Source organism: Solanum dulcamara, chromosome 3, assembly GCF_947179165.1.
Source record: "Solanum dulcamara chromosome 3, daSolDulc1.2, whole genome shotgun sequence".
Classification (NCBI taxonomy): domain Eukaryota; kingdom Viridiplantae; phylum Streptophyta; class Magnoliopsida; order Solanales; family Solanaceae; genus Solanum; species Solanum dulcamara.
The window spans coordinates 1,591,625-1,616,887 of NC_077239.1; the positions used below are offsets into that span (position 1 = coordinate 1,591,625).

Sequence of the window (25,263 nt, forward strand, 5' to 3'; positions counted from 1 at the left end):
AAAATTCCATATTACTCCGTTGTCGGAAGTCTAATGTATGCAATGGTATGCACTAAACCTGATATTTCTCACACAGTTGGTGTTGTCAGCAGGTTTCTCAACAATCTAGAAAAACAACATTGGAAATCTGTAAAGTGGATACTCAAGTATCTAAGAGGAAGCTCAGATAAATGCTTGTGTTTTGGAGGACCAAATCCAATCTTAAAGGGCTATACATATGTGATATGATAGGTGACCTTGATAACATAATATTCACTATTGGATATTTGTTTATTTTTTTAGGAGGAGTTATATTATGACAGTCGAAGTTGCAGAAGTGTGTTACACTGTCTACAACTGAATCTGAGTATATTGTGGCTATTGAAACTGGCAAGGAGATGATATGGCTCAAGCAATTCCTTCAAGAGCTTGGCCTGTACCAAAAGGAGTATGTCGTCTATTGTAATAGTCAAAGTGCAATAGACTTGAGCAAGAACTCTATGTACCATGCAAGGAAAAAATACATAGACGTGAGATATCACTGGATTCGAGAATAGATAGAAGACGAATCTATGCAGGTTGAAAATGTCTCTACAAATGAGAATCCTGCAGATATGCTGACCAAAGTGGTAACAATGGACAAGTACAAATTGTGCAAAGAACTTGTTGACATAAGCTCTCTCTGATAAGACGAATATACTTTCTTCTAGTGAATGGGACTGGAGAAGGAGATTTGTGTGGTCCAGCCCCTTCTTTTCTCAAGTCAAATATTGCTGTAAGGGTGGTCGTAAATGTCAAAAAGACATTGCAGTAGACACCTAACTTTGAAATATAATTTGCCATTGATGTCATCAATGACATCAAGTGGATTTTTTTTTCTATATGAAGAGCTTAGCAGCTCATCTGCAAAACATCAAGATAGAGAAAAAAAATATTAGAGAGCAAAGTGAAGTATTCCATAGACTATAAGAAAATAGTGTATGAAGAAAAATAGAATGTCAGCGATATTTTAGTAAGCTGAAAATCAAAAGAGTGTTATTCTTTTTGAGTGTGTTGTGGTCACTTTGAGTATTGTACTCGTGACTACCCAGGATAAAATTCCTTACTATAGGTTGCTCCTCTTGGTCCGTGGCTTTTCCTTTATTTAAAAAGATTTCCACGTAAAATTCTTGGTGTCATTGTTTTCTCATTTAACTTCCACTATTTTGATCATATATATTTTTGTGTTAGTCCGCGGTTTCCCCAACACCATGTTCCATCAACTTGTGTCACCAGAAAACATAACTAGAAGTACATTACTGGTTTCACTTTACATGTTTGGATTAGCTTGGCTATACTTAGGTATGCCATTCAAAAGAGAGAAAGTTAGTACATAGCAAAATATATTTACATGCTCTTAGTAGCCAGCAAGTTTACATGAAGAACGGTTTATACAAGCGATCACTCGATTATCTTACTCTTGAAGTCTCTCAAGCTTTCTTTCAATCGAGCGATGTCCCAATCATCTAGCTCATTCATCTCCTTCAGGACAAGAAACTCAGCTTCCATTTCATCAAGAGCATTAAACTTTCCAGAACACTTCTTGGCCAAACTCAATTTTTGCTCCTGGATTGCTTCTCTTTTTGTCTTTGCATTCTTCAAGATTGCCTCCAGCTTGCTGATTTGGTATTCTAGTTTGTCGTTGCCGTCTTTGAGGTTAGTATAGAGTTCCTGATCTTTTATGAGCTCGTCGATGAGGAGCACTTTCTTGGCAGCCTTCTTATAATACTCCGCTTGGTCCTTATTAGCTCTACGCAAGGTCAAGGAAAAGTGCGGAAGATTCTCTTTGAGTTTCTCCAAGGCAAGCGCTCTCTCAGCTGATAAATCCGATGCTGCAGCATGTGTTGATAGTGCTGTACTTAATGCTGAACAGTTTTCTAGCAGAAGCATGTCTTGAGAAAGCATGATTAGTAATCTCTCAATATCACCTTTAGCTGTGGCAAGCATTTCCGCTGATGGTGTAGACTTCTGCGTGACGGATATCTTGTCATCTATGGGAGAAGATTGATCAGAAGAAAAACCGAGAGATTGAGCGCATTTAATTTTTCCACTAACTCGAGCAAAGAAGTCTTCTAGATTATCAAATTTCATAGGACAGTCGGGTGGTTGACTAATATCAGATGTCTTGCTTCTGTTATTAGCTAATGATGGGGAAACTATGCCTTCCTCACCATCCTGAAAAGAAAAAACTCTCAAAATTAGATGAAGTAACCAACTAACCGGACATAAAGACACAAGTAATAAGAAGAACTTACTTTGTCAGAAGTGGAGATTGATGTAACAGCGGAAACTTGGATGGTTGCCTTAGTCCCTGTCTTCATTAGTAGGAGTACAACTTGTAGGGAAGGCTAATGTAGAAGGTATGGTAGGAATTGTGCTTGGTAGCGATATTTGAAAAGTCAAAGAAAGCTGGCAAGAAAGCACCGAATTTTTCACAGCAACTTTGTCAAAAGTTGTTGCCCAGCACCGAAAATTTGGCAGCAAGTTGCTGCCCCTTTTTCTTTTTGACTTTAAGAAAATTAATGCGTATAAGTTTGGCAGCAACGCGTTTTCATCCCTTATAAATAGAGGACATTCTGCCTTCATTTAAATCATCCCAGAAAGAGAGAGTAAGAATACAAAGAGAGTTATACACCAAGATAAATATTGTAGTCTTGAGTGTCCTTTTTAGTAATTGTTCCTTTTACAAGAGAGAAGTGTTAATTGTTGTTTTCTCCTTGTATTTGAGAGCTGTGTACTCCATATTTTTATAGTGAGATCCTTCTACCCCGTGGTTTTTCCCTTTTACAAGTTAGAGGGGTTTCCACGTAAAATTCTCGTGTCTAATTTATTCTCATTATTTTCATCATATCAAACTTTAGTTGTGGTGCTTTCTCCTCCAAACAGTGGTATCAGAGCCCTCGGTTATTCTGTCTATTTTATGCGAAGGTACTATCTGTGAATAGTAACTTTTCATGAATAGTAAAATTTAGTGAATGGTACTATTCACGTGAATAGTAATTTCGGTGACGATACAGTTTGTCACGATTGTTCGCAAAAATATTCAGAAATGATCTAGAGGGTGTGAAACAAATAACAATGACGAGTATAACAAAGTTTGACGTTGAGAAATTCAATGGGACTAATTTCTCATTGTGGAAAATGAAAATAAAAGCAATACTGAGAAAAGACAATTGCTTAGCTGCAATTGAAGGCAGGCCCACAAACTTTGTTGATGACAGCAAGTGGAACGACATAGACAGCAACGCAGTTGCTGATCTACACTTGACACTAGCTGATCAAGTGTTGTCTAGTGTGGCGGAAAAGCGGACGGCGAAGGAAATATAGGATACCTTTACAGGGTTGTATGAGGCCAAGTCTTTGCATAATAAAATATTCTTAAAAAGAAGATTGTATACTCTTCGAATGGCAGAGTCCATGTCAGTTACTGAATACATCAATACTTTGAATACTCTATTTTCGCAACTTACAACAATGGGTTGCAAAATAGAGGGTACTGAACGTGCGGAGCTTCTACTTCAAAGTCTTCCTGACTCGTATGATCAACTCATCATCAATCTGATGAACAATACAGACAGTTTAGTTTTTGATGAAATTGCAGCCGCTGTCTTAGAAGAAGAAAATAGACGCAAAAATAAGAAAGACAAACAAGCAAGTTCGCAGCAAGCTGAAGCTTTGATGATGGTGAGAGGAAGACCAATGGAACGTCGCCCCAGTGGGAGTCACAATCATGGCAGATCTCAATCAAGAAGTAAGAAGAATATCAAGTGCTACAACTGTGGCAAGAAAGGGCACTTCAAGAAAGATTGTCGGTTCAAGAAGAAGAGTGAAAACCCTGAGCCATCAAATGCTCAAGGGAATGTTGCATGTACCTCGGATGATGGCGATATTTTATGTAGTGAGGCAATATTAAATAATGAAGGCAGAAAACGTTTTGCTGATATCTGAATCATGGACACAGGAGCAACATGGCACATGACTTCCAGGAGAGAATGGTTTCATCAATATAATCCTATCTCAGGAGGGTCTGTGTTCATGGGAAATGATCATGCTTTGGATGTTATTGGTATTGGGTCCATCAAAATAAAGATGTATGATGGCACGGTTCGCACCATCCAGGAGGTACGATATGTAAAAGACTTAAAGAAGAATCTATTATCTTTAGGACAACTAAATGATAATGGATGTTCATATATGACTCATGGTGGAGTCATGAGAATATCCAAATGAGCGCTTGTAGTGATGAAAGCAGAAAAACTTGCTGCAAATCTATATGTGTCACGACCTAGCCCCGTGGGCCGTGAATAGTGTCCGAATTGGACACTCATATACACACATATTATCTATTGTCAATCGACAATTAAACACGATATAGAATTTATATGGGTAGCACGTCGTCTCAAACGGTCACTTATATATATACCAAAATCAGCTATTTCTTGGGGAGTCTTAATTGTCAAAAATAAGATAATAGAATATGTAAGCCGACAAGACTTCCACTCCGAATGTAAACGTCCAAAAACATAAGCCATACTAGTACACTAGACAATATCTATATACAACCCACTCATGTGTCTACAGACCTCTAAAATGATTAACAATAGCATATGATGGGACAGGACCCCACCGTACCCCTAAATACACAAATATATACATTATAAGGATTAGTGCCAAAAGTTTAGGCTCCGAGACAATGGAGCACTTCAACCCGTTGAGTAGAATCCTAAGGTGGCGGCTCTCCAAAATGAGTATTTGTACCTGCGGGTACGAAACGCAGCCCCCCGAAGAAGGGGGTCAGTACGAAATATGTACCAAGTATATAAAGCATAAAATATCGTAAAGGAGATCACATCTGAAATAAAGATTCAGGAGTCAAGTATCATAATCAATAAATCACTGTACCTGTGTCTTATAAAATGAAGACATACATATCATCATCATATATTGTACCTGGCCCGTTATGGGACTCGGTGTCACAATTATATCAATATATCGTCATATGTATATATATACCATACCCGGCCCTCTACAAAGGGACTCGGTGAATAGAGTAGTGTACACTGATACCGTACCCGGCCCATTATGGGACTCGGTGCCATAATTATATCGTCATATCATCATAATATTATATTATCATATCACGTACCCGGCCCTCTAGTAAGGGACTCGGTGAATAATGTAGTGGAATCCATACATGATAACATACCCGGCCTATCGTAGGACTCGGTGAATAATACCATAATAATATGCACGAATAAGGTATCATTAGCAACCTTGTGAAATTTGATCATTATCGGAGACTTAATAGAATAAGCAAAACAGTCCATCATTTGAAAACCAAGACAATAGTCATTATGAATCACACCAATTATGGATTATACTAAACTATGAATTATACCACAACATGAGTTATACCAACTAGGATGGCTGGAATCATACACATGAGTCAAGACATAACAATATAAATTTTGAAAATCAAGAACGGTAGCCATCCGAGTATATCTACGAATAAGAGTTTCTTTGGAATTTAAGCATACGTCATTCGTTCGTTTCATATGGATCATGCCAAAAGAAGAAAATGTTAACTTTACATACCTTTAGCATTTATACGTATATGCTGTCCAATATTGTCTCAACCTATATTAAAACGTTAAGCACTATGGTTAAGCTATGGACAAGAATAAAACATAGTCTATCGTTAGTAGGTTATTTCTAAAAAAATTGGACAACACCTCCCCTATACCGCTCACTTTTTCCACTTTCAAACCAGCCATATAATCATCAATCAACATCAACAATCCAAAATATTGACACAAAATAAGGTTTATTATTGACAATAAGCCTAGAATATTTCCACCTGACTCATGTTACCAAAGCAGTAAATTCGGAAAGTCAAGTACCTCACGTTGTATCTATATTTTGAAAATGAAAAGGCAAAACTGGACTTTATGACCTTCATGAAACATTTAGATCTCTGTCTTAAGTTTCCAATGCAAAAGAAATAAACTCAAAAATCATTTTCTACAAAGAGATATCATCAAAATACGAACAGCTATACATGAAGGATTTTTCAATCCAGAATCTGGACAGAATTTGTCTTATGATTCATCCTCAGTTTTTGACATAATAACAGCAGATATAGACTAAGACATAAACATAAGAGTTGTAGGTACGTGTATTAGATTTCCAAAACATGTTTAATATCTAAAATCGAAGGTCTACACAATGAGATATTCCAGAATTACTACCAGCTACTCAATTCCAAAAACGGGTTTGAACATTCACAATCTTCATACACCTTTTTCCTCCAAATTCAAGAACAACAACTCATCAACAACATCAAAACAATATCAACCATTATTATACATCATCACTAAGTTAATTCCATCCATTTAATCTACCTAAAACAACCCTTTAACCTGTAAATCTCAACAAATCACCAAACTAGTTTATAACACTATTTTCTCCGTTCTAATCCGTTAAAACTCTAACTAAACTTGTTAACAATGAAAAGGAGACTTTAATATTACCTTAAATTTGCAGCACCACATAAAATCTTCTCCTTATTGGATGATATCTAGCTCAAATTGAAGCCAATGCGACGTACAACAATTTTCTCTTCAAGAGCTTTGAGATTCGGGGCTTTAATTTTGGTCGGATTTGGTTTTTCTCTCAAGAACTTCCCCTCTCTCTCTCTCTGAAAATTTTTCTGGATATTTTCTTAGTCTAAAGTATGAAGGAAGAGATAAAAATTAGATTAATTTCGTGGGTATTGGGCCTGACTCGAATTAGAATTGGGTTGGGCCGAATTCACTATTTAGTTTGGCCTGTCAGACTTAAAACATCTATATCTTATTACTCCAATATCACATTTCGTCCCACGACCTATGGTTGGAAAGATATTTCAATTACCTACAACTTTCATTTTGAGAGTTTTCCCAAATTCCCAAATTATAAAGAGGTTATGGCCTCCCAAAGTCAGCTTACCCGAAACGTGACTTTAAGAAAAACATATTTGATGGCTTCTATTTTGATTTGGCTTAAGGGTCCTTCTTGAGATGTATTTTACTACACATAAATTATTCATATAACTTGGCATCTACAACAAATCATGTCCTTTTAAAATTTAAAATTAAAAGTCCTTGAATTTATAATCGTTAGCTTACGAATAATCCAAAATGCAAAAATACGGAATGTAACAATATATGCTTAAAGGTGAAACACACCAAGAAGGAGAAGCATCAACCGCGTCAGCAAGTTCATTTGAAGAATCAACGATGATGTGGCATTGTAAACTTGTCCATATATCGGAACGAGGTTTGAAGATTCTTGCTGAGCAAAAACTTCTTCCAGGGCTCAAAAAGGTTTCACTACTCTTTTGTGAGCATTGTGTTACCAGCAAGCAAAATAGACTGAAGTTTAGTAGTTCCTCTGCTAAAAGCAAGGAAATACTAGATCTGGTTCACTCTGATGTCTGGTAAGCACCGGTGGAGTCTCTAGGAGGAGCGAAATATTTCGTGTCATTCATCGACAATTACTCCAGGAGAAGTTGGGTATATCCAATCAAGAGAAAGGCAGATGTTTTTCCAATTTTCAAAGAGTTCAAAGCGCGGGTGGAACTTGAATCTGAGAAAAAGATCAAGTGTTTGAGGACAGATAATGGAGGAGAATCCACTGGTGATGAATTTAATAACTTCTGTAAACAAGAAGGTATTAAACGACAGTTCACGGTGGCATATACTCCACAATAAAATGGAGTAGCAGAGCGGATGAACAGAACCTTGTTGGAACGGACAAGAGCTATGTTGGCAACTATAGGGTTGGAAAAACCATTCTGGGCAGAAGCAGTCAAAATCGCCTGTTATGTGATCAATCGGTCACCATCAACCGCAATTGATCTGAAAACACCAATGGAGATGTGGACAGGAAAACCAGCTGATTATTCTCGCTTACATATATTCGGAAGTCCTCCTTATGTTATGTACAACACCCAAGAAAAATCAAAGTTGGATCCAAAATCCAGGGAATGCATTTTCTTAGGGTATGCTGATGGAGTCAAGGGGTATCGCTTGTGGGATCCCACAGCCCGCAAGGTGGTAATCAGCAGGGATGTTGTATTTATTAAAAACAAGATACAAGCAAAAGAAGGTAGTACTTCAAAAGAAAAATCAGAGACTACTACAGTTGAAGTTGAAGAAATAGAAAAAGTTTCAGTTTCTTCTGAAGCAGCACCAAAGCACGAAGAACAAGAGCAAGCTGAGATCGAAACTCCAGAAGTTCGACTGTCAACTAGGGAGAGAAGATAACTAGCTTGGCACTCAGATTATTCTATGGAGAGTAATATTGCATACTGTCTATTAACAGAAGATGTAGAGCCTTCAACCTTTCAAGAAGCTATGAAAGGCCAAGAATCATCTCTGTGGGTGACAGCAATGCAAGAAGAAATTGAAGCTCTTCATAAAAATAAAACATGGGATCTTGTTCAATTACCACAAGGAAGGAAGGCCATTAGAAACAAATGGGTCTACAAGATCAAACGCAATGGTAATGATCAAGTGGAGAAGTATCGTGCAAGATTGGTGGTGAAAGGATTCGCTCAGAAAGAAGGCATAGACTTCAATGAGATATTTTCTCCAGTGGTTCGACTCACAACAATTCGAGTGGTCCTAGCGATGTGTGTTATATTTGACTTGTACTTGGAGCAGTTAGATGTCAAAACTGCATTTCTTCATGGAGAACTTGAAGAAGAAATTTATATGCTCCAACCAGAAGGTTTTGAAGAACAGGGAAAAGAGAACTTGGTTTGCAGGTTGAACAAATCTCTATACGGTCTCAAACAGGCGCCGAGATATTGGTATAAGAGATTTGATTCCTTCATTATAAGCCTCGGATACAACAGACATAGTTCAGATTATTGTGTTTATTACAAGAGATTTGGTGATGAAGATTTTGTTATTTTGCTGTTGTATGTTGACGACATGTTGGTAGCAGGCCCCAACAAAGATCGTCTCACAAATTTAAAGGCACAGTTGGCTAGAGAGTTTGAAATGAAGGACTTGGGACCAGCAAACAAGATTCTAGGGATGCAAATTCACCGAGACAGAAATAATAGGAAGATTTGGCTTTCTCAAAAGAACTACTTGAAGAAAATCTTGAGATGCTTCAAGATGCAAGACTGTAAGTCAATTTCTACCCCACTTCCTATTAATTTCAAGTTATCCTCAAGTATGTGTCCTAGCAATGAAGCTGAGAGGATGGGAATGTCTCGAGTACCGTATGCATCAGCAGTGGGAAGTTTAATGTTCGCTATGGTATGTACAAGACCTGACATTGCACAAGCAGTGGGAGTGGTTAGTCGATACATGGCTAATCCTGGTAGAGAGCATTGGAATACTGTTAAGAGGATCCTGAGATACATCAAGGGTACCTCAGATGTTACAATGTGTTATGGAGGATCAGACTTTACTGTTAAAGGTTATGTTGATTCAGATTATGCAGGTGATCTTGATAAAAGCAAGTCCACCACAGGTTATGTGTTTACTCTTGCTGGAGGAGCTGTAAGCTGGGTTTCAAAATTGCAATCTATCGTGGCAACATCTACGACGGAAGCAGAATATGTAGCAGCTACACAAGCTAGCGAAGAAGCAATATGGATGCAGATGTTACTAGAGGAGCTCGGGCACAAACAAGAGAAGATTGCTCTATTTTGTGACAGTCAGAGCGCTTTGCATCTTGCAAAGAATACGACATTTTATTCAAGGACAAAGCACATACGAGTTCAGTATCACTTTGTTCGTGAGAAGGTGGAAGAAGGCAGTGTGGATATTCAGAAAATTCACACTAATGACAACCTGGCAGATATGTTTACAAAGCCAATCAACAGTAACAAGTTCATATGGTGTCGATCTTCTATTGGCCTAGCAGAAACGTAACATTGCAGTAATTGGGTAGAAAGGATGGTGTGAAGACTTAATTGATTCTCAATTAAATCTTCAAGTGGGAGAATGAAAAGTCAAAGAAAGCTGGCAAGAAAGCACCGAATTTTTGACAGCAACTTTGTCAAAAGTTGTTGCCCAGCACCGAAAATTTGGCAGCAAGTTGCTGCCCCTTTTTCTTTTTGACTTTAAGAAAATTAACGCGTATAAGTTTGGCAGCAACGCGTTTTCATCCCTTATAAATAGAGGACATTCTGCCTTCATTTAAATCATCCCAGAAAGAGAGAGTAAGAATACAAAGAGAGTTATACACCAAGATAAATATTGTAGTCTTGAGTGTCCTTTTTAGTAGTTGTTCCTTTTACAAGAGAGAAGTGTTAATTGTTGTTTTCTCCTTGTATTTGAGAGCTGTGTACTCCATATTTTTATAGTGAGATCCTTCTACCCCGTGGTTTTTCCCTTTTACAAGTTAGAGGGGTTTCCACGTAAAATTCTCGTGTCTAATTTATTCTCATTATTTTCATCATATCAAACTTTAGTTATGGTGCTTTCTCCTCCCAACAACATTTTCCTCGAGTAAGTCTTCATCTTCTGAAAAGTCAAGAAACAGTGAAGTGACTCACTTCAAGTGAAGGATTCAGGCCAAATCTATCCCATTATAATCCCAGAGGCTTGTTTAGGGGGGTGGGAATTTTTACCTTGCATGATGGTGTCGTAGGTATCTTTTAAGCTGCCTCATGTGAGTCCTTTTGTTTTAAGGGCTCATCTTGCTGTGCCAAAGATTGTGATGGAATACTATCCCCTGAAAGCAATTAAGGAGGCAATACAAGACATCAAAATCAGAATCAGAAATCAAACTGAGAAAAGGAAAAGAATCAGAGAGAACATGGAAAGCTATCACAAAATCTAATGCAATGGTATATGCAAAAATCGCCAACAAGTCAAACCCATTTTGACGGCTCTATCATTTGTTCAGCAAAATAGAAATCTTATAATTTGATCCATCAAGAAGGTTATCATACCTTCATATTTCCTCTTCATATTCTGGCCAATTTTTCCTGCAGATTGAGAATTGCTTTTAATACCACTGGACTGGGGAGCAGCAAATTTTTGCCTGTCAGATGGATGGAGGGGCATGACATGCGGTGAGATCTTCCGGAGGACATCAATAGCTGTCTTGTCCCGAGTATGGATATAAGTGGACCACTAGGAACCAAAGAACTCAGTAGAGGTAGGATTAGTATCAAGTGGAACAAATAAAAACTTCCTTTTCAATTGGCAAAACCTTGATTCAGTTTCTTCAGTGTAATCTGCAGACTGGAAATCTTTTCTTCTAATCGGAAGTTTATTGGTTGATTGGTGGAAGGGGACAGCCTGAGTCATACCGAACTGTCGGGCAAACTGATTTGGAGAATAATGTTCTACCCCATATTTGCACTTCGAAGATTCATCCAGAAGGATACTGTAAGGGAGGTCTAGAGCAATGAGATAACTGGCCCAAATATCTTGTAGCTCTGGCTTATCAAGTTTTTGGAAGTCAGGATCAAGTGACTTCTTAAACCATTTGGAATTCTACAATCAGAGAGACATAAAGTTCCCTCCTTTCCAAGAACAAATAGCAAAAATATATCTATAAAAGTATAAAACTAAAACATTTGGAATTCTACAATCAGACATAAAGTTTTCTTTTTTACTCTACCGTAGGAGCTTTCACCATTTTTGCTCACTTAGTTACTCAAACTCACAACCATGAGGATGAATATGAAGGGTGCTTACCACCTGAGCAATCCCTCTTGTCCCGTAAAGGGTGATATATACCATTACAATTTGAAAAACAAATTTCATGCAATCTCAAGAAAATCATAGTTTTATAATACCAAGCTCACCAAAAAGAAATTACATCTTGAATTAACAATCTACATTACTTCAACTTAAGTACACAACATAAAACTAAGAGTAAACACTCAAATATGGGTTGTTCACTTTTTGTACCTGAAATATCACCATTATTTCAGGTACACTCAAACTCACTCTCACACACACAGTGAATTAGTATAAACTAAATGCTTAGAAACTGAAATTTTCATTACTCTATTTTGATTGAAATGTATTTTACGTATAATTGATTAATAAAATGAATTTTTTTATAGTTTCTTTTGAATATATATTTCTACATGTGTAATGTGTTGGTATGATACAATTGAAACCTTTTTTTTGAATTGTAGAATTTATAATACTCTATTATACAAGTATATATTAGTTGAAATTGAACAAACTATGATTACCGTTTTACCATATCGCAAAACACCAAAATCAAACTTCAAAATAATTGGTATGGTACGGTATAATAGTTTTAAAAATCGAATACAAAAATTATAGTACCGAAATTTCAAATACCGTACCATACCATACCATGCCTACCCCTAGTTGTAATGGTGAAGTTGGTTTATGTTAGTAGTTGGTGGTGTTGATGATAGTGGCTAAAGAATGTGTGGTGGTTGATGATGTGTTTGTGGTAGTTGGTGACGGTGTTACTTATGATGATGGAGGTGGTTGGTAGTAGATATTGACCATAATGGTGGTAATGGTTAAGGCTGTTCAAAATTGAACTGAAACAATAAATCGAATCGAAATCTTTTATTAATTTATCGGTAATGAGTTATTGATTTAACGATATCGATAATGATTTTAATTTTTTATTATGGGGTTATTGGTTCTTAACGGTTTAAATTTTTTTCTTAACGGGTTACCGATAACTCGACATTAACTTAATAATTTATATTTATCACCATTCGGTGTATAAAGTCATTCACTCAGGATTTAGTTTTCATACTTTTATTTCTTGTTGTCTTGAACTATTGGTTATTATACAATGTTTTACATTTGCTTTTAAGCACGACACAATTTATCAACTCATGTACACGGTTCATTTGGTTTGTCGCCTTGTTTGTAAGTGATTTTTAATTTTTTTTGTATCAAATCTTAATGGTTAAACCGACAATCGAACCGATAATGATCCGTACATAGGTTGTACTGAAACCATATTTATAAAAGTACTCTCAAGTTCTACTGTCCTATGTCTATGTTGAATTTAAAACACCAATAATAGAAACAATATCATTTGGGTAGATATGATTACAGCAAAAAAACACAAAAGCAAGATGTTCAGTTTGATCTGAACTCCATTCTCAACGTTCTCAAAGCATCTGGAATTCCTTTCCTTCTAGATTGTCCACCATATGCAGGCAGGGACAATTCTCCATCTACTCTTGTCCTTTGCATGTAAGCATGTTTCCTTCTAACTAATTAGAGTCTCTGTAACCTTACTAGGCATAGTCCAGGATATGCCTTTGAGGTTTAAGATAATTCTCCATAGATGTGTTGTTATCTTCCAGTGAAGGGAAAATGGTTAACTGTCTATTTTTCACCACACAAAAAACACCTTTAATACAATGAGAGCCCTCTTCTCATCAAATTGTCTTGTGTAAGGGCTGATTCTTTGGCTAATAGCCACACAAAACAAGCTATTTTGTGTGGTATTTTAGTTTTCCAGATTTGTTTCCATGGCCAATTAGCTAATCCGTTGATTAGTCAGATTCATCATTTTGTAAGTTGTATTAACCTTGAATATTCCTTTGTTGTTGCCTAACCACCAAAAATATCTTCCCCTATTTCTAGCCCACTAAACTGCTCAAATGTGCTAAAGAAATCAACCACTTTTTGTACTTCCAGTCATTGACTTGTTCCAACCTTGAGTGTCCACATTTCTGGATGCATTTGGGACAGTGGAGTGACATTTTAATAAAAACTAAATGGATGGAGATTCCTAAAGAAATGAGGTAACAGGGCTGAATCCATTTATCTACTACTAAGTTTCAGAATTATACAAATGGTTTAGAGCAACAGCCAATAACAAGGGAACTTCTTTGAAAGCATACAATACACTTGGGAGATTGCTTAATGTGAGAACAGATTATGAGTTATTCAAATTTGTGAGTAGATGATTGAATTCAGTCTTGGTTAAACAACTTTCAGCATATGTTTCCTTGCTTTCACCTAGAATATAGTGATTCTAATAGTTTAAAGAAGTCAAATTACGTGTTCAAATTTCCAGGTTTTTCCCTGAGGAGTTTACAATCTGCAAGAACATTTGGCCAGCATATGAAGAGGGAATATGAAGGTATGATATCCTTCTTGATGGAACAAATTATAAGATTTCTATTTTGCTGGTATATCCCTAGATAGAGCCGTCAATATTGGTTTGGCTCATTGGCGATTTTTTCATATACCATTGCATTGGATTTTGCGATAGCTTTCAATGTTCTCTCTGATTCTTTCATATACCTTTGCATTGGATTTTGTGATGGCTTTCAATGTTCTCTCTGAGACTTGTCCTTTTCTCTGTCTGGTTTCTGTTTCTGATTTTGATGTCTTGTATTGCCTCCTTATTCATGCCTTAATTGCTTTCAGGGGAAAATATTCTGTTGCAATCTTTGGCACAGCGGGATGATCCCGTACAACAAATGAACTCGCATGAGGCAGGAACACTATGGAAGGTAAAAATTACCATCCCTTAAACGAGCCTTTGAGTTTATAATGGAATCGATTAGCCTGATTCCTTCACTTCACCATTGCTTGACTTTTCAGAAGGGGATGACTTACTCAAGAAAAGTGCTGCCAAAAGGCACAACTTCTACCATTCCTTCCACATCAGCCTTTCCTACAAGTTCTACTCCTGCTATTGAAGACAGGAGTAAAGCAGAGAACCAAGTTGCTTCTGATGATACACCAATCTCCACTTTTGACAAAGTATGTTCTCCCTTATTACTCGTGTCGTTATGTTTGATCACCCCATCATTTTGAGATCTTTTCCTTTCAGGATGGTGTGGGAGGCACATCATTAGCTAATACCAGAAGCAAGACATCTGATGTTATTGAACCACCCAACTGCCCTGTGAAATTTGAAAATCTTGAAGACTTCTTTGCTCGAGTTAGTGGACAAATTAAACGAGTTCAATCTCTTGTTTTTTCTGCTGATCAATCTTCTCCCATAGATTAACAGATATCCGCCATGCAGAAGTCTACACCATCAGCGGAAATGCTTGTCACAGCAAAAGGTGATATTGAGAGATTACTAATCATGCCTTCTTAAGACATGCTTCTACCAGAAAACTGTTCAGCATTAAGTGCAGCACTATCAATATATGCTGCAGCACCGGATTTATCAGCTGAGAGAGCGCTTGCCTTGGAGAAACTCAAAGAGAACCTTCCGCTCTTTTCCTTGACTTTGCGTAGAGCTAAGAAGGACCAAGCGGAGTATTATAAGAAGGCTGCCAAGAAAGTGCACCTCATCGACGAGCTCAGAAAAGAGCAGGAACTCTATACTGACTTCAAAGACTGCAACAACAAACTTGAATACAAAATCAGCAATCTGGAGACAACTTTGAAGGATGCAAAGATACAAAGAGATGCAATCCTGGAGCAAAAACTGAATTTGGTGAGGATGTGCTTTCAGAAGTCTAGTGCGCTTGATGAAATGGAAGCTGAGTTTCGTTTCCTGAAGGAGATGAAGGAGCTAGCTGATTCGGATGCTGCTCGACTGGAAGCAAGCTTGAGAGACTTCAAGAGTAAGATAATTGAGTGATCGCTTGCATAAACCGTTCTTCATGTATATTTTCTGGCTAGTAAGAGCATGTAAATATTACATGCCAAGTTAGTCCAAACATGTACTGTGGAAGCAAAAGTGTACAAGTTATGGTTTCTGGTGAACTTGTGGATATTCTGAATATATTGTTTGCAACTTTGTTGTTAGTGTTCCTTTCTTTCAGAATGCTATGTAATGTTTTTCATAATATTTGTCATGTACTTTAATAGTTTCTTCTTCTATAATTGTTTTGAATTGTTTTCCTTGAGTCGAGGATCTATGAGAAACAACATTTTTATCTACACAAGGTAGGGGTAAAGTTTCCGTACACACTACTCTCTAGTCTCCCAAGATCATACCTGTGGGATTATATTAGAGTTGTTGTATTGTTTGCAACTTGGGTACATGACAATGTTAAGAGTTATTTCTCTCTCTTCTTTTTTTCTTTTCCTTCCAAATTTAAGTATTCTTCATGCACTTTTTTGTTTTTGCATCATCTCCATTTTCTCTAACATTTCCTATGCATTACTTGAAAGAATCCATGACTATGGTTGAATTATTTGTATTGATTTTATTTACTTTCTACATTGTAACATTATGAAAACATTTTGTTAAATTTAACTCATTTTCTTATTGATTTGTTGCTAGGAGAAGGATGGTGTGAGTCCCTTCAATTTACCAACTTATTGAGTAACTAGAACTTTCATGCATTATATTATTATGGGAAAATTATAAACTAAGATACATTCATGTTTCTCAGCAATCTAGTTATTCCAGGTTTTGTTTGAGACACACTTTCAACAAGTGATATGTGCAAGCACACATATATCAGGTGTTTGCGTTTTTTATCTGAATTATCATAAATTATTTACCAAAACACACATCGACTATTTTCTAATGATGTGTGGTGTTCATCACTCTCTCTTTTTATTTTAAAAATGGTGCCAAATAGTACGCCATGCAGATAATTAAAATAATTATTTGGAAAATTTTAAAAACAAAATTGACAATAGTAATAAACACTCCTGAAGTATCACATTTTTATAGGTTCTTACCTGAACAGTTCAGGCTGAACTATCACTAACTATTTATCAAATCACCCCTCGAGTTTCTTTAAGTCTCATTTTCTACTTTTTTGGTGTTTCTAAAGGATTTCAAAGTTCCAGTTTAATTAGCAATATCCGATGGAGACCAAAAGTGCTCATTTTTTTTTGGACAAATTTAAAGGATCAAAAGTGCTATATTTTACGAATTTAGAGGACTAAAATTGCTTAGGAAATACTTAAGGGACTATTGTGAACGTACAACCAAAATTAAAATACCATTTCTGTCATTTTCTTGAAAAATATAGAATTATGCTGTGTGTAATTCAATGAAAAAAATAAACGGAAAAGGGTCAAAATTACTCCTGAACTTTGAAAAATAATTTATTCATGCCCTTCGTTATACTTTAGGGCCAATTATACCCTTATTATTATACTTTGAGCCAATATATGTCCTTGAGTATAACAGAGTGCCACGTGTCGGCCTCTCAGTGGACAACTTATTTTCCCTTTTAAATGTGTTTTTTTATTTGTTTTTAAATCTGTTTTTTATTTGTTTTTAAATATGTTTTTAAAATTTATTTTTTTAAATCTATTTTTTTATATATGTTAATTTAAAAAAAAAACATATTTAAAAAAAAAAAGATTTTAAAAACAAATAAAAAAACATATTTAAAAAAATAAATTTTAAAAACAGATTTAAAATCTTTTTATTTTAAAATCTGTTTTTTAATCTTTTTTTAAAAAAATCTGTTTTTTATCTTTTTTATTTAAAAATCTGTTTTTTTATCTTTTTTTTAAAAAAATCTTTTTTTAAAAATCTGTTTTTTATCTTTTTTAAAAAAAATCTGTTTTTTAAAATTAACATATTTTAAAAAATAGATTTTAAAAAAATAAATTTTAAAAACAGATTTAAAAACAAATAAAAAACAGATTTAAAAATAAATAAAAAAACATATTTAAAAGGGAAAATAAGTTGTCCACTGAGAAGCCGACACGTGACACTCTGTTATACTCAAGGGCATATTTGGCCCAAAGTATAATAATAAAGGTATAATTGACCCTAAAATATAACGAAAGGTATGAATAAACTATTTTTCAAAGTTCAGCTAACTTTTTTCCGAAAAATAAATCAAAGCATCTCGACCTCCCAAATTTTACTCCATCAACAATATATATGTCTATATAGAGAGAGAGACACAAAAAATCAAAACAATGGAGGACGATAACCCACGCCCCACAAAACCAAGGGTGGTCTGTTGTATAGGTGACATCCATGGCCACATAACAAAACTCCAAAATTTATGGTTAAATCTTGAATCTTGTATCGACCCATCTGATTTTGAGACTGCCCTTATCATTTTCTTGGGTGATTACTGTGATAGAGGTCCAGATACTAGTAAAGTTATAGACTTTTTCATTTCTTTGCCCTCAAAATACCCAAAACAATCCCATGTTTTTCTTTGTGGGAATCATGATTTTGCATTTGGGGCATTCTTGGGTGTACTTCCAAGTCCACCTGATGGGTCTGAATTTTGTGAGACATGGAAAGAGTATGAGATGAGTGAGGAAAGAGAAGGGTGGTATAAAGGTGAAGGCTTTGAGAATATGCATTTGCAAGCGAGGAGATGGGCTGGGAATCATACTGTTAAGTTTAATGCTGTGAAGGGTATTGATTATAAAGGATCTATTTATGATGCTGCTCCTACTTTTGAGTCTTATGGTGTTCCACATGGCTCTGCTGGTATGATTTGGCTTTTTGAGTCTAAAGTTTAATGTTTCCTTTCTTGGTATGATGTTGTAAAGGGTATTTACTACTTTTTGTTCCTTGTAATTCAATTTTCGTATTACTTTGTTGTAGTTATTGTTCTGCTTTGTTCGTGTTATTTTCTTGAGCGGGTCTACTAGAAATAATTTGTCTGACCCTAAGGGTAAGGTCTGCTACACACTACCCTCCCCATACCCCCACTTTTAGAATTACACTGTCTAAGTTGTTATTGAATAGGTTGCTAGTTCTATGTTGGACAAAAAAATTGAAAATTAAGTATGATTTCTGATTTTCCCTTACTAACTGATGGTGATATTGGACTACTGTGCTAGTTCTTGAAATGGTTTATAATGATAAGTGATTTTGGATCATTCTTTTTAGTTGATGGTAAGTTGAGATTTTGTACTGGTGCTTCGGAGTGATACCATTTATCGCTAGCTTGTCTTTAGTCTTGGGCATGATGCACGGTGATCCCCCCACCTCCACCATTATGGTTCATAAGTTCATAATGGACCGGTGTAGTACCAATAGTATCAAACAGAATGCTGATGAGGTTCCAGTGTACATACTATTTGCAAATGATATTGTTCAACTTACTAAATCTAACACGGGAGTTCTCCAAAAGTTGGGATTATTGTTTAACTTACTAGTTCTGAAAATGATTTATCTTTATTTTTCATTTTCTGGTCTTCTGTATTGAAGTGTTTCATTTCATGACTGTTTCATCATTCATGTAATGATAGTGATCTTGGATCATCTGATTGCAAGTTGAGTTTTTGTTCTGGTGCTTTGGTCGTGAACGTGATGCACTATTCCCCCTCCCCGTCTCCTCCTCATATTATGGTTCCTAACTACACAGTATTTGTTTACTCTACTTATGGATGGGGTGGCACCAATAATATAAATGATGATGTCCCATGATACATGCTATTTGTAAATGATATTGTATTATTGAGAAATGTAACGAGGGAATCATTCAGATGTTGGAACTACTTAGAAGTACTATAAAGAGTAGGGGTTTTAGGATAAGTCGAAGTAAGACAAAGTGTAAGGGTTTTAGGATAAATCGAAGTAAGACAAAGAGTAAGGGTTTTAGGATAAATAGAAGTAAGACAAGGAGTGAGTTTTTGAATAAGTAGAACCAAGAAATAATGTGCACAATTTTAGCTCCGTAAGAAGAGCGAAGGTGAGGTAAGATTAGACAGGATTGTGGTGCGTAAATGAAGACAATTAAAAAAATCTAAGTTCAATCTTCCTGGAGAATGACATGATAAACGAAGATGTAACAAATTGAACTAAAATTGGATGATTGAAATGAATAGTTTTATTAAGTGTTATATAATTGGAAGATAACTAACAAAGTGAAAGACAATGTCTATAGAATGCTTGTGAAGATAGTAATACTCCCTCTATCTCAATTTATCTGACACCATTTGACTTGACATAAAGTTCAAGAAATTTGTGGTCTAAAACACTTTTTGACTATTTGTGTGACTATAAGTCATTTCATTAAGTGAAATTTTAAAGTTAAGTTGTTTCTAATTATAGAAAAGGGACTTTTTTTTGAGACGAACTAAAAAGATAAGTGTGCCACATAAAATGGGATAAAGGAAATAGTATATGGAATGTTGGGGCTCTATAGCCCACCATATCTACAAATTGAATGTTGCAAAATGCAAGTGGTAAAATGGATCTGAGATTGGACAAGATCTCCAACAATGGTGCATGTAACACAAATAGATTATAAATGAGAAAAAAGATCACCTACGATTGTTTGACCATATTCTACATAGACTTCCATATGCACCTGTCTGAAAGGTACGACACTATAATTACTTAAGGTGATAAGAGGAAATGAGGTAGCACTAAAATCACATAGAGAGAAGTTGTCTCAAAGACATGTCTCGAAATTGATATGGATTTAGCTAAGAATATAATACATGGAGCGTTATCAATTAGCTAGATTAAGACTTAGTTGCTATTGCGCTTACATTAGGTTTGATGTTTTCCGGGAGGCTTCTTATTATAGTTATGCTTAGCCATGTAGAAATAAGTGTGAGATTTTTTATTTTTTTTGATATTCGAGAAGTGTGAGATTTAGAACCCTCTAATTTCAAAGAACTACTAATTTACTTTAAAATATAAATCATGTAGTATCGGGAATGAAATGAGTTTTTATTGAGCACAATGTATACATAAGATTAATATGACTGACTCTATCTAAGTTTGGATTGCAACATATGTCATTTATTGATTGATTGACTATCATAATGTGCTATCCCGATTTTGTATCAGCGGATTATTTGTATCGATTCCTTGTTGGATCACTTACTCCAAATTGGGTGGTGATCACTCAATATTTTTTTGATAACCGTGGTGTCCAGACCAGCTTTCGCACACCTCGACTAATTCCACGGGATACCTGTCACCTCCTACCAACAATAGGTACCAGGTAACTCTATCCACCAAATCTAGAACAGATAGAAGGAAATCACCTAGTGTTTTGTCTTTGCTAGGATTTGAACGTGAGACCTCATGCTGCTCAGCCCACTTCAGTGGCCAACTAGGTCACAACTCACACCCTTGGATGCGGTGATCACTCAACTCAATTTTTTCAAGTTTTGTTTGGTTTCTCTTGTTTATCATTTTGATGTATTCTATAGTTTTCATATCATAAAGAAATGTGTTGTAGTGTGAAATGCAGCTCTTGTTGAGTAGGAATGCTCATCTAATATAGGCACTATTCCTTCCTGTCATGCTCAAGATTGTCCCTTTTTTCATAAGGCTTTGGATGGACCTCCAGAGAACTTTTGCTGATAGTCCATTCTATAGTTCTATTACAACAACATACTCAGTTTAGTCCCACGTGTGGGCTTCCCGTGAGGGTAGTGTGTTTGCATACCTAACCTTGTGAGGTAGAGAGGTCGTTTCTGATAGACCCTCGGCTCAAGAAAATAATGGGTCAATAAGCCAAAACAAAATACTACACAAGGCATGACAAAGCATACTGAAAAGGGAGCAGTAACTACAACAAAATAATACGATAAACGAATTATAAGGGACAATATATAGTAGTAGAAATCAAAGGAACAAGAACCTACAAAAGTTATACTACAACTACTAGTATGGATGGGTTAGTGAGACTACCTACTAACGTTCTACCCTAATATGTGTCTTCCATAATCTCCTATCTAAAGTCATGTCCTTGGTAAGCTGAAGTCTCACTATGTTCTATTACCTGTTACCCAAAAAACTATGAGAATTCTTAATTCTTCCTATTGCAATATTACATAGTCACATTATAATCCTTATGTTAACAGTAAGGTTTTACTCTTTACAGATCTTATGAAGGTAGTTCCTGATGAGCACAAGAAATTCCTTGCCAATTTGGTTTGGATCCATGAAGAGGTAATGCTCTTTTGCCTTTATCACTCTTTTGTTTTCAACTTTTTTCTTCCTTTGATCCGTTCCTTCACTTTTCCATGAGCACTTTAAGTAAATTGCTTATCTAGAAAAGATGCTTTACGTTTGATTTATGCTTTATAAATGAACTAAAGAGTGCTCATTGAGCATGTCATTTCATAGCCAACATGCAACACTAGATTTAACAAGTTTGTCTTGTTCTTTTGCTTTCTAGGACGATGTTACCATAAAAACTGAGGAAGGAATTAAAAGGTGCAAACTAATCGCTGTTCATGCTGGCCTGGAGAAAAACAAACCTGTTGAACAGCAGATTAAAACCCTGAAAGCAAAGGACACAAGGATTCCTAAAGTTTCTGCCCTTAGTGGAAGGAAGGACGTATGGGAAATCCCTCAGGTCACTTCTCTTTAGTCTTTAATGCTTCATTTACAAAATTTTCAATGTGACTGCTAGTCTATGTTGCTTGAAGTCTTCAAAAGTGCCATTTGGTGCATGTCTTATCCTCCAAAAGCATCCGATCCTGGTTTTTTTTGAAAAGTTTGAGCAATATAGTTGACACTATTCATTATATCATGTCCTATGCTTTCAAAGAACATCATGGAAACCGATTCTTCAACTAAATTTGATTGTTGTTGCATTATTTTGTTAATAGGAACTGACTAAAACTCCAACGATTATCGTAAGTGGCCACCATGCAAAATTACATATTGAAGGCCTAAGACTTGTAATAGATCAAGGTGGTGGATTTGAAGATAGGCCAGTGGCTGCAATAGTGCTTCCTTCAATGGCAATTGTAAGGGATACTGATCATTTGGTGAAGTAGATTATGTTTTTTGTGTCAAGTTATTGACCCTTTCTGTTTAAATTAGAAATAATCAAATTAAATTGGAAAATTAAAAAAAAGAAGCAGCTAAAATAAAGGTAACTTTAGGATCAGCTACCAAAGTCTCTAGCACCATATTCAGTTATATTTGCTGTGTGATTAATCTTTATTGATGATGAGTTTATGAGTAATCTCTACCTCTTTCATTCTTCTTTGGCTGGACTTTTGTTGAATGTAGGTCAGAGATTCAATAGAGTATCATATTATGTTGTAGATTCTCTACTTTTTGATATGCTACTCGTGTACGAGAGATCTTCCTGTTAGTAATGGATTTATTTACCGTTATAAAAACTATGAACGTCATTTTTTTTTGGTTGAAATTTGTAGCATTTAAGTTAAATTTAAACTAAGACTCAATTGAAGGGGGGAGTCTTGGAACAACTATAAAGTTGTCTCAGTGTGACTTATAAGTCAACGGTTTAGAAGCAATCATTAATGTTTGCATTAAGGTAGGTTGTCACATCATACTCCTCGGGGTGTGGCCTCTTCTTTAGACTATACCAACGCGAGATTTTTATACATCAAGCTACTCTTAAAATAGACTCAGTTAACTTCTGCAAAGTCTTGATGGTATGTTCTATTTTAGCTTGTGTCAAAATAAATTGTGCTAATTAGAACATAGATTTTTCAAAAAGTTGTCATCAGACTTTGTTTGTCCTAAAATTCAATATGTCCATCCCAAATGGCCTGGACATCGTCAGGATATGAAATTTTTGAGAAATTGTCTTCGGAGGGTCCATCCTAAACAACCTATGCTACGCTATGACTGGTGTATCTTTTATTTTTTTCCCGCATTTTGAGGTCTTGAAACGTGAATCTTATTAAAGTTTTTGGTATGTATTATTGTATTAACATATGAAATTTTTAAAAGGGTTGTCATCGGACTTCGTTTGTCCTGAAATTTGGAGGGTCCATCTCAAATGTCTTAGACATTGCCATAATTAAATATGCTTTTTTTTTTTTGGATTTTGGGGCTTGGAAACGCAAATTCATGTTTATCAAATTTTTTTGTGTATTAGCTCATGAATTTTTTGAGGAATTGTTACTAGACTTCATTTATTTTTTTTAAATTCGGAGGGTTCATCCCAAACGGTCTACGCTTTGCCATGACTGGCACAGTTTGTTTTTATTATTTTTTTATTTTATTTTTATATCAGCATCCTGAAATGTAAATATATGATTATTGGAGCTTTCGATATGTATTAGCATATGAATTTTTCAAAAGGTTGTCATTGGACTCTATTAAATGTAAACCTCTAAGGATCCATCCCAAACGTTCTGGACATCATCATGATTAAAGTTGCTTTAATATTTTTTGCAGTTCGGAATCATGAAATGCAAACTTATGATTATCGGAGCTTTTGTGCATATTAGCACATGTTTTTTTTTTTTTTGAGAAATTATCATTTAATTCTGTTTTTTCCTAAAATTTGGAGGGTCCATCCCAAAAGATCAAGGCCTATTATCATTGGCGTAGCTTTTATTTGTTTTCGCGTTCCAAGGTTTGAAACGTGAATTTATGATTATTTGAACTTTTGTTGCGAATTAGCACATGAACTTTTCAAAAGGGTGTCATTGGACTCAAATAGCCTTGAATTCGGAGGGTTCATTCCAAATATCATGACTGAAATTGTTTTAATTTTTTAACATTTTGGGATCTTGAAGTATGAATTCTAAGATTATCGGAGCTTTTGGTGTGTATTAGCACACATAGTTTTGAGAAAATTTTGATTTTTCTTGAAATTTGGAGGGTTAATCCCAAAGACCCAAACATCTTGGACATCACAATGACTAAAGTTGCTTTATTTATTTTTCTTTTAAGGGTCCTAAACTGCGAATTCGTAATTTTCAAAACTTTTGTTGTAGCACATGAATTTTGAAAAAAATTATCTTTGGATTCTCTTTACCCTGAAATACGTAGAGTCCATCCCAAACGGCCTAGATTTCAATATGACGAGTGTAGATTTTTTTTTTTTTTTTTTTGGGGGGGGGGGGGGGATTATGAAACTAGGCAAAATTATCAATTTATTTATATAGAATAGTTATAGTTTAAAAGTATGGTAAAAAATGACTATATGTTATTTTTATAGCAAAATATTTGATTTTAATTATAATTTTAAAACACATCTTATTTTTCCTCTCCTTCAACTACACTCTCTCTCCTCAACCCCATTCTCTCTTTCTAATTAGTCCATGTCTCTGCATCAAATTAAATGTATCATTATTTCAAGTTATACTAATATATTTATATTCCAAATTTAATTGCATTTTATAAAGTCATTTTGTATTCTAAATTTTTTCTTGTATTACAACCTTACATGTACTCATAACACATTTTTTTATATTCCAGGTTTACACTCTATATTTCAAAATAACTTGTATAAAAAATTTATTTGCTTTACAAATTAATTTGTATCCTCAAGTAACTTATATTATAAAATTATTTGCATTATAAATAACTTCTTTGTATCCAAGATTTATTTGTATCCTAAATTTATTTGTATTATAAATATATATATTTTTTAATTCGATCTCAATTTGTATTCTATCT

General features: G+C 35.3%; 2 protein-coding genes and 1 pseudogene across 4 annotated transcripts; 2 read left to right on the forward strand and 1 right to left on the reverse strand.

The window, feature by feature from the left end:
* Positions 1-1,365: 1,365 nt before the first annotated feature.
* Positions 1,366-11,670, reverse strand: LOC129881965 (uncharacterized; annotated as a pseudogene).
* Positions 11,671-14,059: 2,389 nt separating this feature from the next.
* Positions 14,060-15,729, forward strand: LOC129881416 (uncharacterized). 2 transcript variants are annotated; one of them, XM_055955621.1, is made up of 4 exons: positions 14,060-14,133; positions 14,424-14,509; positions 14,601-14,762; positions 14,833-15,729. In XM_055955621.1, the coding sequence occupies exon 4, from the start codon at positions 15,109-15,111 to the stop codon at positions 15,595-15,597; it is 489 nt and encodes a 162-aa protein (XP_055811596.1). In that variant the 5' UTR covers positions 14,060-14,133; positions 14,424-14,509; positions 14,601-14,762; positions 14,833-15,108; the 3' UTR covers positions 15,598-15,729. The 2 variants fall into 2 exon arrangements, with proteins under 2 accessions (XP_055811596.1, XP_055811597.1); XM_055955622.1 differs by having other exon boundaries at positions 14,066-14,133.
* Positions 15,730-17,825: 2,096 nt separating this feature from the next.
* On the forward strand, positions 17,826-22,925 carry LOC129882102 (tyrosine-protein phosphatase RLPH2-like). 2 transcript variants are annotated; one of them, XM_055956254.1, is made up of 5 exons: positions 17,826-18,384; positions 20,704-20,853; positions 20,925-21,000; positions 21,749-21,816; positions 22,046-22,067. In XM_055956254.1, exons 1-4 carry the CDS (start codon positions 17,856-17,858, stop codon positions 21,768-21,770), a joined length of 777 nt encoding a protein of 258 aa, XP_055812229.1. In that variant the 5' UTR covers positions 17,826-17,855; the 3' UTR covers positions 21,771-21,816; positions 22,046-22,067. The 2 variants fall into 2 exon arrangements, with proteins under 2 accessions (XP_055812229.1, XP_055812228.1); XM_055956253.1 differs by lacking the exons at positions 20,704-20,853; positions 20,925-21,000 and adding an exon at positions 22,482-22,925 and having other exon boundaries at positions 22,046-22,225.
* The last annotated feature ends 2,338 nt before the right edge of the window (positions 22,926-25,263 follow it).

Excerpts from the sequence above, each read along its gene's own strand:
- LOC129881416 (XM_055955621.1), top strand. The coding sequence starts at position 15,109 with ATGCTTCTACCAGAAAACTGTTCAGCATTAAGTGCAGCACTATCAATA.
- LOC129882102 (XM_055956253.1), top strand. The coding sequence starts at position 17,856 with ATGGAGGACGATAACCCACGCCCCACAAAACCAAGGGTGGTCTGTTGT. Across the intron at positions 21,817-22,045 it reads TGGTTTGGATCCATGAAGAG|GACGATGTTACCATAAAAAC; the intron begins GTAATGCTCTTT and ends TTTGCTTTCTAG. Across the intron at positions 22,226-22,481 it reads ACGTATGGGAAATCCCTCAG|GAACTGACTAAAACTCCAAC; the intron begins GTCACTTCTCTT and ends TTTTGTTAATAG.